Below are 13,781 nucleotides of genomic sequence, written 5' to 3'. Positions count from 1 at the left end.
TCAATAGCCAAAAATAGTTATTTATTTATTAATAATTTAAGGTTTTACATTCTTATAATAAATTCCATCTTAAAACTTTTACACCGTGAATTAGACTCTCCCTTATTGGCAACCATGTGCAGGTTCCCTGTGCGTACACACAGGTACAAATGCTTGCACATACTTCCAGTTTTATACAAAAAAAAAAAGGACGCAAAATATTGCATTTGAGGTGAAGCTCCCTGAAGAATTTGTACAGAGGTAATGCACTGTTTAGCACATCTGAAAGTTTTAAAAAGTGATCAAAAAATCTTTCGCATTCAAAGACAAACCTCCTCCCAGATGATCTATTTACAAAAGATAAGGCAAAAAATTAATTTAATTTAAAAAATATATATTTATCATGTGGAAACTACATCAAGAGAGTGAGAAAAAAAAAATCACCACAAGGAAGAGAAAGATATATGAAAAAAAAGACTGTACTTGCTCACAAAACATAATTTGCAAACTTCTCACCATTGCCATTTCTCCCTCACGGAAAGCTTGCTTCAGTTGAACAATAAAATTAAGCATGCTGCAAATATACTCTTTGCAATTTAAAAAACAAAACAAAAAAACCCCAAACAAATAAAGCAGAATTTATGAAGAGAACAAAAACACAAGCGTCCCTTGGATTGATTTCTTGAATACATGTGAATTCAAAAAAAATTGCAAATCAATTTAAGATTAAGTATTTACATTGATCAAGTAGAATACTACCAAGCTCCCGGCAAACAAGTACTCCAAATACACTAAGCTGAAATCCTTCTTTGGCTCCTCTAAATTAAAACAAACAAACAAACAAAAATAACCAGTCTTCACTGAAGACAAAGATGTGTGTCACAGATCCGAAAGCAGAGAAGGAAGCAGGACAGTTCCAGTCTAGAGAACACGTGCTCAGCCTGTCCAGCCTTCCCCTACCCCCCTGCAAGTCCTCGGACCCAAGCCACTGTGCAAGCAGGGATGAGCGTGTGCTGTCCACCTGCCGCCTGGTCACTGTGGTCCTTCCCAGAGAGCTCACCATGTTCCCTCCCTTCGCAATAGCTGATTCCATACTGTGTAACCTTTCCTAGCCTGCCCTGGCAGCTGCTTTTTGGTAGCAGAGGCCAGAAAAAGAGAAAGCTGCGTTTTCTGTATCACTGCCAAAGAGAAACCATTGAGGAGTGATCCCATGAAATGGACAGGAGAAGGGAGGTGGTGGGAGCTCACGTGGACTGCAGGGAATCCACCTGGAAGACGTTCTGGTTGGAAGGGGTGGTGAAGTACAGCTGCTGGTTCGGCACTCGATTGTCACAGGGGCTACTCAGCCCCAGAGTCCGCTCGAAGTCCAGCAGCTGACCCATGAAGTTGAAGTTGGGTGAAATGTTGGACTTCTTCATCTTTACAATATCATAGGCATCGTTCATAGACAAGTTGAGCTTCTGCATGAGGTAGGCCACTGTCACCGTGACCGAGCGGCTGATCCCTGCTAAGCAATGCACCAGGACACCGCAGTTCTTCCCCCGTGCTTCATCTGTACAAAGAGGCAGAGAAGGACACGTAAGACTGGGGGTTGGTAACTGATCTCTCAACACAAGTGAGGTTAGTGTAAAGCAGGAAGAAAGGACGATTCTGATCCCAGTGGCCAGCAGTGCAATGCAAGAGTTAACTTCACCAGCTTAAAACCAGGACAAGAGAAGAATCCACCCCCCTACATATATGTACCTGAGTTCAAGACCTGAGAAAACTAAGAACGAGACAAAGGGAGTAGGATATGCTGCATGACACTGGTTTAAAAGTCAGTTTTAAAGGACACGCTTTCGCCTGGAGATTTGCCTTAAATTCTTCCAGTCCCCTTGCCCCGGCATGGAAATCCTGCAATATGTCACTGAATGCCTTTTATACAGACCAGCAGACTGCAAAGGTCTATTAAATTATTCTCCAACTGTTGTGCAGCTAACAATGGAGGTATTCAGGCATTTTAAAAGAATGAGGGAAGTCACAGGGGACAGCCCATTAGGAGGAACAGGATGTCAACATTGGTTGAAAATGGGTTCCTTTGTAATAGGAAATGCATTACAATGCCTGGAGATTAGTTTCTTTGTGGCTTCCAGCCCACATTTCTTCCTGCTGGGCTCAGATTACCTACATTCTCCACTATTACCGGTATCACTCAACTGGATTACAGCACAGCTTCCCAACAGATAATGTGATGCCGACCCCACCGCACCCCGATGGGGCGATTTCAGTCCTCCCCGAAACGAAGGAGAGTGCAGATTTTAACCAGAACTCCTTGAGCCCAAGGGGACGCGTTTCCAAAGCTGACGGATAATGTCTAAGGGCTGGCTAACCGAGGCACGGAGCCCGAGAGGTATATCATTATTACCACGAGATTTAATTAAAGCTCTGACTATACATTTGCCAGGGATACTGCCTATGAATAACTTGTATTTAAAAGCTAAAGTTAGCTTCCCAGATAGTTTCTTTTTATTATACTGCTCTTCAGTAGCCTCAAGAAGCAAAAAAAAAAAAAAACAAAACAACAAAAACAAAAAACCCAAAAGCACACCAAACACTACCACCAAGAAAAGAACGAATAAGCCATCGACACGGGGCTCATCTGCTCATTTACCCCCCCCTCCCTGCCCCGCCGGGAAAAGATTTAAACAGATCCCCCACCCCGCGCATCGCTCACTCCCCAGCTCCAGCAAACGGCTCGGGGAGGAATCCCCCAGCCAGCCAACCCAGACAGGCGTTTGCAACCTGCAAACGTCGCTTACAATTCACCGGGCTCCTCAATAACCTCCCAACCAGCCCCCCCGCCCCCCGACTTAGGCCGGCTTTAAAACCAGAGAGCGGGGCATGCCCCAGAGACCGCCAGCAAATCTGCTGCCGCTGCTCGCCCGCCCGAAATATGAATTCTGCGGCAGAAACTGAGTTCTGCCGCTTGACATACAGCTGTTAGCAAATACCCGAATCTCACCTATAAAGGAGATGGCCTCAGGAAAGAACTGAGACAGATTTTGGCTCCAGTGGTCAGAGATTGGGATCTGTTTGTACTTGAATTCGCCGGCGTTTTCAAAGAGATTAGGCAGGTTGGGGGTAACATTCAAGATGTATTTAATGCCAAACTCTTCTAAAACGTCCAGGTTAGTGGAGTCCTTGGCACAGCCTAAGTAGAGGTAGGGTAAAATCTCCACCGGGAAGGAAGGCTGGTTGTTGGAGAGAGGGCTGCCATCGGAGTCCGTGGCACTGTTGGGGTCTCTGTCAATGTCAGATTCAATGTCTGATGAGGAATCGGAACTGATTCGGAGGCCTCCCAAGCCCAGGACCGGCAAAGGAGGAGAGCTGCTGCTACACGAACTGTCTAGGTTAGTTTCGCAGTGCAGGGCAAACTCGGCCTGGAACTTGCTGAAACCACCTGGGAAGAAAAGCAAAGGAGGGAGGCGGGGGGAAGGCAACCTGATATAAGATGGCAAGCCGGCATACTTCCCTGGTACAGCCCTGTCTGCAAAGGGGCATCCGCTTCCCACCCCTCGAGCCCCGGGAAAAAGAAAAAAAATAAATAATGTCACATCGCACTCTCATGCAGACGGACTAACCTAAAGGAGGTAAAATCCGCCCGCTGCGGCGGAGGGCTCAGCACAGTCAAGATTAAAGCTCTGTGCCGCGTCTCCCTGCGGGGACCTCCGAAGAGATGCCTCGGCGGCAGTGCCTCCTGCCCTCCCCGCCTCACGCCGGGATCCACATTAGCCCCGTGTTCCCCGCGCCGCTACAGCGATCCCAGCCCTCGAGGTCTCTTTAAACAAAGCGAGGACAGGGATGCTGCGGACGGAGAGGGCCGTGAGAAAAGCCCCCTGCCCAGGATGCTGTCCTCCCCGAGTGTCAGCGTGCAATGCCCGGGGGACGCTGCAGACACCCCCACCACCCGCCACCCCCCCCTTCCCCGGGCACAGAGCCGCACCGCCGAGCCGCGGGGCTCGCCGCCCCGCCAGCCACAGCTCCGGCCCCCCCGGCAGGCAGGGACCTCTCCCCCAACCCCGGCAGCCCTTCTCACCTTCCAGATAAAACGCCTTGCAGCCTTCGTCTTTGAGGCGCTTGAGGAGCAGCCCCAGCACGGACTCGCCGCCCGTGTTCTCGTTCCAGTCGCGGCTGTGCTCGTCGTACAGCACCACCGTGTCGGTGCCGCACCGGCGGGCGAAGCGCTCCCGGTCCTCCTCGCTGCTGGCGACGAGGGACCGCAGGGGCAGGTTGCCCTTCTGCAGCCGCCGCAGCATGATGCCGGGGATGGCCACGTTGATGGCCGACTCGATGTGGGACGACTCGTACAACTCCTGCGGCCGACAGTCCATCAGCAGCAGCCGGTCGTTGCCCATCTCCAGCTGCTCGTTCAGCCACGCCACGGATTTACTAATCGCCATTTCCGACGCGAAAGGGACGGGTCTGAACGTATCTAGCATGAGGAAGGACGGGGGGAGCGGAGCGTGCTCTGGAAGCGCCCCTCTCTCTCACAGAGGCATGCGGCTGGCGCGGCGGCGGGCTGCACCCCTCCAACTCCGCACAACTTATCTCCCTCCGCCCCAGGAAAATGAATCACGCAGCCCCCCCGCGCCGCCTCCCCCACGCCGGGCGGCGGTGGAGTCACGGGGAGGGAGAAGCAGCCCCGGCCCCGGCGTGCGTGTGCGAGTGTGAGTGAGTGTGTGCGCGCGCGCGCGTGTGCCTGCTCGCGCCACGCGCGCGCAGCCAGCCTGCCCGGTCTCCTCTCTCCTTTTTTTTTTTTTTTGTCAATGAATCCCTGAATGAACCTGCCTAATCGCCGCAGCAGCCCGAGCCCTGAGGCTTTTCCTCCACCGCGAGTGAATGAAATCCAATTAACGTGCCGCCGAGCGGGGCTGCCCCGCTCAGCGCGGAAACACCGCGGCAGCGGCGCCGCCGCTGCCGCTCGCCGCTCCCCGCCCGCCGCCACCCGCGCCCCGCGGCCGCGGCCCCGCGCAGCCCGCCGGCTCCTCAATGGGTACAACCGCGGGACGCCTCAATGGATACATGCTCCGGCGCAGCCAATGGGGGCGCGCGGAAGGGGCTGTTGCCGCGGCGACGGGCCGGCTGGAACAGGTTGTGTTGATGAATCGTTAATGAGTTTGTCATTCACAAAAACGGAAAGGAATTTCCGCTCCGGATAAGCCGAGTGCAAACAAGCGGCAGCCGCGGCGCGGCGGGCGGGGGCGGCGGGGGCAGGTGAGGGGGCGCGGCGCCGCCCTCCCCTCCCCTCCGCGGGCGCTGGCACCGGCGCCAGCCCCGGGACGGCCGCCGCCACCGGCGGAACAAAAGGCACCTTTCCTCTCCCTCCGCATTTCCTCTCCCTACATCCGACGCCCGCGGGGGCCCGGCTGCGTCGTACCCCCGCTAATTCCCCAGCGTTGCTCGCCGCCCGGCTTTTCATTAGGGCGTTCTAGGAATCCCATTTTTAAGGAGGCGGCAGCCTCTGTCCTCAGCTGATCTCTGCGCGGGTGAAGGGTAAACCCCGAGCTAATCTCTGCCTACGCGGCCCGGCTTTATTCGCTGCAGGCAGCGCAGCCGGCACCGCCTCGGGAGCAGCCTGCGGACACAGCCAGAGCCCGGGCGGGCCGCCCCAAAACGCGACCGGGAGGAGAGGAGCCCGCCTCGGCGCGGCCGGCCCCTGCCGGCAGCAGTCCCCGAGCACGGCTCACCGGGCTGGGGCGCGAGGCTGCCGCCAGCGCGGGGCTCGCAGCCACCCCTGGGGGCGCCCCGGCCCGGCCCGGCGGGGCCCCCCGCCCCTGGCAGCCCTCCCGCAGGCGGGCCCGGCCGCCGCACCGGCTCCTCCCGCCAGGCGGCCGGCGGGGGGTCCCGCCGCCGCCGTCCAGCGCCTTTCCCGGCCGGACGGAAGGACACCGCGGTCGCTCCCGCACCGGGGGGCGGGGGCTGCGGAGCGCGGCGCCGGGGGAGCGGGCGGAGGGGCGCCGGCGGGCCGGGGGCTGAGCCGGGCAGCGGTGTTCCAAGGTGCGGGGTAGCAAGCTGGTGAGCGTACTGCGGGAGCGAAAATAAATCGGCAGAAACCTGGCTGGCCTAAACGCTAATCCCGTCGCCAACATCTGTTTGGGAGTAAAATTGTTCTGGAGAGGCTAATCTCGTTCACACCGCTGCGTGTTTCGGGGCGCGTTGGTTTTAGCCCGGTTCCTTCGGTAGCGAGCGGCTGCAGAGCGTTGGCCCTGGGAACAGTGGCGTGGACAGTCCTGGGTGTTCTGCACAGAAAACACCTCTGATGTTAATTAAAGTTGGCACATCGGTTGCTGCGGTTTCAAGCAAGACTGACGCCCAGATGGCATGAACGACATCCTCCCCAGCAGGGATTTTGAGAGGATGCCTGCTTGCTACCTTTTTCAAGGGCTTGAAAGTGGGACTGAAGTAGCCCTAAGCAGGGCGGGCTTTGGCTACGCTGATGTGCCACCGGCTGGGCAACGCACCACATGCCTTGTCCCACCGCTCAGCGGAGGCAAATTGTCCAGTCCACCGTGCCCACTGGTCCTGCCCCCTCTCATTAGGGAGTTCCCAGGCTGTTCTTACCAGCTGCTCCACTTGCTGATCAGCTCTGTGTATTCAGGGTATGGCGTGTAACTGTTCAGAGAAGTGACAGATCAGAGCAGGAGCCTTTAACTTTTATTTATTTGTTCGTGTGTTTTAATTCCCTCCCTGTCTCTGTGTTATTTAAGTCTTCTGTTTTCACCCATGTCAGGGGTCAGGCAGGACAGCAAATTCTTTGAGGCTGGCACTGTTGGTCACTCTGCGTTAGTATGACAAATAGCACAGTCCTGGTAAAATGAATAATGAGGTCATAATTTAGGTACTACTTCCCCCTACACCCCGCATCCCCCCTTAAAATTGCCACCGTGTTTATTTTTTACCCTTCTTCTCAAGTGTATCAGATCAAGTTTTTGTTCAAATTTTACAAACTAATATAACCCGAACTTCAACCTTACGAACCATGGATTTCAGGCTCAAGAAATGGAAATTCTGCAAAGCACGAGCAACAGAAATAGAAATTCTCAAACCACCTCAGTTGTAGTTATGTCTTAAGGTGCAGTATAACGCAATACTTGTCTTACAATGATCTCAAATATTCCTTATTACTCATTTATTCTAATAATAAGCTGTGTTTTCTCTGACAACCTTCATCCCAACAGGAGCCACAGCCAGAAAAATCCTCAAATGATCAATTGTCACCTAAAGGGTCAACTCAGAAAACAAGCAGGAGTCATATTAAACTGTAGAGAATGTGACCTGAAAGTGAAAGACAGGGGCAATTTCACTATATCATGACAATTCCCAGCAAGTTTGACACAATGGTAAATACAATGTTTTCCTTGTAATCCATGTTATTATTAGCTAACATGGTTCTTTTGGGTTACATTGTACTTTGATTACGTTTTTAAAAATGAAGAGGCACAGAAAACCATCAGCACGTTGCAGAGTTAGGATTCATAGAAAACAGAGCAAGCCCCAAATTACTTCCACCAAACACTTCTATATTCATATAAGGTAAACTTGCCTCCCTGATGACTAAAATATTTTAGGAAGAAAATATGTTCTGATTATCATCTTCAGGGCATTTTCAGTGACGTTTTATGGCAGTGGTTTAAAATAAAAATCTTAGTCATTCAGCATTTTAACTGAAAGCTACATATTATGCAAGCAGTTTATCAAGCTTATTGAGATACCTGCCTAGTAGTAATGCAACAATAAATAATGGTAGTATTTAAATAGGTTTTTATCATTAATACTGTCAGATCTGATTGATATGTTATGAGCATTAAAATTAAGTGTATGAAGGCAATAAAATGTTAGACGAAGCATGCTCAAGAGAGGTGTATTTCTCAAGAGGAGCTGGGGGCAGAGGCTTGTAGTGATGATGATGGATATAGCCACTTTATTGCATGGCAGCAGTCTGAGGGTGGCATTTGGCGAGCTGGGAGCCAGGCAGGAGATTTTGCACTGCAGCAGATTTAAACAAGTAAAATACAAAAACACTCTTTGAATTTGTAGTAGTACCTCCTTCGTCCCACACCAGCTGAAGAACTCTAAAGGAGAATGAAAACTACATGGCACGTTGAAAATCTTTGTGTTTACATGTATGTATGCGCTCACTTTTCCTCTCTCAGTCTGAACCATGCTGTCCTGCCAGTTGCTGAGGGATGCAGGAGCAGGTTCAGTTAAGCACACTACCATTTGATGCTTTGTCAGAGACCAGATCTACAACCCAAGCCTCACCAGAAGTCACTTACCCTTCAACTTCTAGAAGTTTTTATAATATGTAGGCCGTAAGAAGAGCCTATTCCTGTAAAGCATGATCCTCTCAGTCATCCAGTCACTGACAAAGTTAGATTTTGAACCCTGAAATGTTTATTTCTCATAGGGTTTGCTTTGTTTTGGTTTGGTTTTATACTTCCCTGGCTGCAAATGAAACTTCTTCAGCCCAGTTCAAAAATTATTCATCACAAAAAGGTTATTTTGCTGGGGTTTGGAGCATAAACTTTTTGCTCATTCTTAGCATGTGTAGGGGCCCGAATAGATCTTCATGGGTGCATATAACCTGAGCTTGTCTTGGCCAGAAATGCAGAGGGCAAGATCCTCACATGAATGATGGAGATAAGAGTTCAGTGTTGCTTTACCCAATTCCTTCATGTCTGTCCCTGTAATAGAAGCCCTGGCCCTGGATTAGGCAGACAGGCTATCCACATAGTGTAATGGGAGAGAGAAGTACCAAAAAGGCAGGTATCTGTGACATCTTGAAACCAGGCCAGCTGGGCCACTGTGAGATGCTTCACAGCCTGGGATACTGAAGCAGTGATGCAGAGGCATCCTTAGGAAGCTTGATGTACTGATGAAGTTTCTTCTTGCACTAGACATCAGTGATGGGAAAGTTTTTTTCCTTACAGAAGTGCTTTCTTCCTCTAAAGATACAGGTTCACACCTCTCTTCTACTTAATTTGGAGCAGAATTCGATAGGATCCGGTCTTTGTATGAGCAGATGGGGCCTAAAATACAAAAGGTTTTTCTGTTTCTTTAGTCAGACCTTTTCTATGTTGCATCAATAAATATTTACGAAAGCAGGGACTCCAGCCTTCGTTTTCCATCTCCCGCTGATGACCTGAATGAAAGTGGCAGACACCTTCTGTCTCTGCACTGTTTAATGTTGGGTGAGTGAAGTATGCTTTGGGATTGCCTGCTGGAAAAGGCAGCATGAGACGTGCTGGCATCAAGATTTTTGTTGAGATGCCTACTCAACTCAACTCTGGAAATGCAAGAGCTTGGAAAATGTAGTGGAGACAGATTTTGCCAATGACAGGTCACACTTAGGCATGAATTTTGAGGATCTTTCTGTCAGCTTTGACTGAACCAGTAGATGCCTGTGGTTCAGCTAGGCAGGCATTTGGCTTTAGATATCAGAAGTTAGATGTTCACATTTTAGCTAGTTATTTCTCTTAATAATCACTTTCAGGGGGGGTCTTCAGAGAGGGTAAACTGCACTCTGGAACTGCTCAGTTCCTTTCACTGCCTCTGTATGGTGTGTAGCGTAACCAGCCCTTACTTTTAGGTGCTTACCTTACAGGCGGTGATTCTCACCTCTAGGGTTATCTGTAAGTCCCTCTCACAGTTGCTTTTAATTTCAGTAAAAGTGAGAATAAATGGTCTGTCTGTGTTGGTTGGTGTGAATGATCTATTTGAAAATAGAAATACACAAATCATCCTAAACCAAACTGGCCATAAAGTACAGTGCATTTGGTGCAAAACTGGTTAGTGTAGGCAGCCTCAAAGGAAAAATGAAAGTGCCTTGTAAAGCACTTTATTTGTTTTATGTAAAGCACAAACAATTTATGGAAATTACATTTAGCTGATTATTCAATGTCCAATTATTCACATCTAAAATAATTCCTGAAGTTGGAGAAATAAAACACCGAATGGCTCCATTTAGGAAATCCTTTTGACTCAAGTGCTTTCCTTGAAACAGCAAATAGCTGGATGACCTCAAGCACATATTTAATTGTGCTTTGTAATAAAGTAATGTAATTAGCAAATACTTAGGAATGATGCTTTGAAATACTTAATAGGTACTACAGACATGCATTTATTTAAGAGGTTTTGTTTTCTTTTGACTTTTTGTACTATAAACTAAGTTCCGTTCTGAATGTAGCTCATAGGCGAGTTCTCCAAATGGGTCCTCAGGATGTGCAAAGGTGAGCAGTTTTGTTTGACAGCAGATCGCTAATGGCTGTAAGGTTCTTCTTCCTTAGAGGAAAGATTAAGCTTGCAGGAGGGCAGTGCAAGGCACACATTTAGCAAGGCTCACAGTGTATTGGCCAAGCACACAGGCCAGCCCTTTAATCTTGCCTCCCACCCCAGCCTTTTTTTTTTTTTTTTCTACCAGGTACTACCATCGGTAGTGGCAGTTTTGGTGGCACTGACCTGTGCATGCCTTCACAGTGGTTTACATTCTGCTGGCAACAAAAACATAGTACAGGTGAGCAGCTCTGTCTTAAAAATAGTAGACATGAAGAGAACAGAAGGCTGTGTGTGTGCGTATGTTTCCTATAATGCATGTTAATTTGAAAGCTTTCAAATAAAAAATGGACTACATAATAGAGGCAAAAAAGAGAAGCAGACTAAATTTTAAAAGTGGTACTGAGACTGTGATTGCATAAAAATACTGATATGCCCTTAAATTTGGTGGCAGTAATTAAATTAATAAATTAGCTTACTATTTGAAATCCAGATTCATATGGTTCTGTTACCTTAGCTGAGGAAAATACCAACTCCTATTCAAAAGTCCTGATCCATGGTGCAGGAATATCAAGCTATTTGTACAGGGACAACAAGGTCCTTATATTATTTCTTTGCCAATACCAAAGAGTTGAGTAGTGTCCAAAGTGTGTTCTTATGTTTTGCGTGCTGGTGTGTTTCTCTCAGCTGTTGCAGGCTCTTCAGGGACAGCCTGTATCATGCTATACTGGGCACATACATCACACTAGATGAGGCTGCTGAGGAAATGCTATAATCTCTTTAGTGCTGCCCATTTTGATGTGCTTAGAAGGGCTTACAAGGCACTAACATGTGGGCTTACCTGGGGAGGCATTAGTGCTATCTCTAGTTCCTTCAATAGCAGTGTCTGATTTTCATCCCTATGAGGAAGCAAACCTGCCAGCAGCAAGCAAGTGTGGAAAGCAGCTCTCTCTTCCTAATGCTCAAGATTTATTTCCCTCTGTGTTTATGAGGTCCCCTGCTCCCAAATCTCTGTCTCGTTCTGGCCATGGGAATAAAGCCTGCCCCTGGGGTGATTGAAGGCTTGCTCTAGATGTGAAAAGAGTAAACAAGGACTTCGTTTGCACAGGGCAGGGTGAATCAGCTGTGCAGAGAGAAGAGCAGGGACAGCAAATTATGTAAGATAAAGATCTTTATTCTGGGACATGCAGATTCAGGAAAAGAAATGCCATGCAGCTATCATATATTCTGGTTCCAAGGAGATGCAATTAGGAGTCCAACCCAGGCATGAACAATTCGGTTTCCGCTGTCTGTTTTTATATGGCCACTGGAATGTGTCCTGGGGACCTCATGGAGCCAAGCACACAGTTTGGCTCCAGGATATCGCAGGGGGAGAGGCGTGAACAGACATATGCCCTGGCACCTGCAACTCCCATTTAGCACATCTGCTTTACTTTTCACAGATGAAAATTCCTACGTGGGGACCTCTCCTGGGCCAGGCAGGGCCTGTACTGAGTAGGGTAAATGCATTGACAGGGGCAAGAGTTTCCTTGTTATGGGGTCTGGGAGGTTCCCTGGTGACCTGCTGCTGTCAAACACAGTTTGGCAAAAGCTTATCGAGGGGGAAGCACCGAACTGGGAGCCTGATCTAGGTGCTGAAGTGTCCTACGCTGGAAAAAAAGGGCTTGAATCACATGCTGAATTTGAAGCACCAGCAGCATCGCTGGCTCCCAGGGGACAGCATGTGATGTAAGCCTTCGTCTCCTGCAGTGCGAGGGCTTACCTTTCTGGTTTAGTTTGCTACATTTCACACACACACCACCCCCAAAAAAAGGACGTAAAAAGAAAGCTGCCAAACTACAGCGATCTCAAGGGATTGGTCACCACAACTCGGAAGTCCCACAGATCGGCCTATTAATTTCTTCCAATATGGAAGCTTGAGAGACTTCGGTTGGTGGGAGAGGGAAACCAGTGGAAAGAATTTGGTGTAAATAGAACAAATGGGGAAAGGATAATATCCTAACCATTGAGCAGTAACAAAAATGTCTGGGGCGGTATTGAGTTGTGCACGTTGCTAGGAAAGTATGTGTTTAAGGTGTAGAGTCCTTCTGAAAGGCATACATTTCAAGGTATAGCCACAAATGGGTATGGTAATTATTTCTTCATCTTTGATTCAGTATTCAAGAGCTTTGCAGTATACAACATCCCTTGAAGACTGGGTTTGTACAAGTGTAATCTCTGCAAGTGTTGACAAGAGAATTACTGCTGTTGTTTATCCTAGCTTTAGTATGCTTAATTTACGAGGACTTAATGGTAGAACTGTCCCATCCAAACAGCAGACTACCACTTGATATACCAGAGCACCATGGCATGATGATTACAGTACCGTTCATGGTCACAGTTCGACTCATTTGGTACATTGGTGCCACCAGCATACTGCAAAGGTAAATTATATTAAATTATTGCTTTCTCTGAGCAGTTTTGTAGTGTAAAGTATGAACCATTTTCAGAACGTTTTCTATTCTGGCTAAACTGTGCACATAAATCTCTGTCCAAGTGTTCACAAGAGGTTGTTGTAGAGATGGCTACACCCCCGTGCTTTCTAGTAATACATTGGAGCCTCCCTGCTCTTAGAGACTTTCTCTGGTAGTTGTTATAACAATGTTGGTTTGTTATTTTGCTTCTAGCCCCATTTTGTACCAATCTGCTTGATTTCATGTGGCAGTCCCATCAGATCAGGGAAATTAAGCAGTTCTGGATCACAATGGAATTTGAATGGGAATAAGACATCAGTGTGCAGGAAGCAAGGACCAGGATTAAGCAGTGCGCTGCTCCCTTTCCAGTCTGCACCAGGTCAGTGTCTCGGCACGAGGTTAGGATGAGCCGCATGGAGGGGAATGCTGTCCTGCAGATAAGAGGGCTCACGGCCAGCTGTATTAACTGTGAACGTTACACAGCATGGAGGTCAAAACTTAGTAGGTTGTAGGTACTATTGCTTTGATATCTTGTTTCAGCAAGGAGAATCCAGAAGACCATGGACAGCCACATCTAATCCCAGCCCTGCCCTTGTATGGGGCTCAGGCAGATTTTTGGAGAGCAGATACTCTCTGCAGCACTGCGATTTTTGGCTGTTTCCTTCGTGATGGGTAGGCAGGATCCCAAAGATACAGATTATCCTTTTTTTTTCCCTGAGTGAAGTGTAACTTTATTGAATCAGGGAAATCACATTAGAATTACGCTATGGATGATGTATCCTACATGGTTAGGTCTTGAGATACATAGAGGAACGCTCAGTGAGTCAGCCCTGCAATTTTTGGTAGAGTAGGTCTATTCCGGCGTGTGGGTGTTCACAGAACAATTACGTAAGTGTCAGGGTAGCGAGGAACTTTTGACATTTCTGGCAGCTTAACTGAATGCTTTTCAGTCAAAAATACACTAATTGTTGTTCTCTTGCATTAAACACACATCATTGCCTTAACTGGATTTGGGGGGTATTTTTTTAAGCATCAGTT

At 48.5% G+C, this 13,781-nt stretch overlaps 1 protein-coding gene across 1 annotated transcript; it reads right to left on the bottom strand.

The window, feature by feature from the left end:
- Window positions 1-5,056, bottom strand: DUSP6 (dual specificity phosphatase 6). The gene is made up of 3 exons (XM_037389980.1): window positions 4,055-5,056; window positions 2,981-3,418; window positions 1-1,531 (listed from the first exon to the last, which is right to left on the bottom strand). Exons 1-3 carry the CDS (start codon window positions 4,455-4,457, stop codon window positions 1,224-1,226), a joined length of 1,149 nt encoding a protein of 382 aa, XP_037245877.1. The 5' UTR covers window positions 4,458-5,056; the 3' UTR covers window positions 1-1,223.
- Between the last annotated feature and the right edge of the window lie 8,725 nt (window positions 5,057-13,781).

The sequence above is a fragment of the Falco rusticolus genome, chromosome 5 (genome assembly GCF_015220075.1).
Source record: "Falco rusticolus isolate bFalRus1 chromosome 5, bFalRus1.pri, whole genome shotgun sequence".
Taxonomy (NCBI): Eukaryota; Metazoa; Chordata; class Aves; order Falconiformes; family Falconidae; genus Falco; species Falco rusticolus.
Note: the sequence above shows the minus strand (reverse complement) of the source record. Positions and strands in the feature narration are given on the sequence as shown.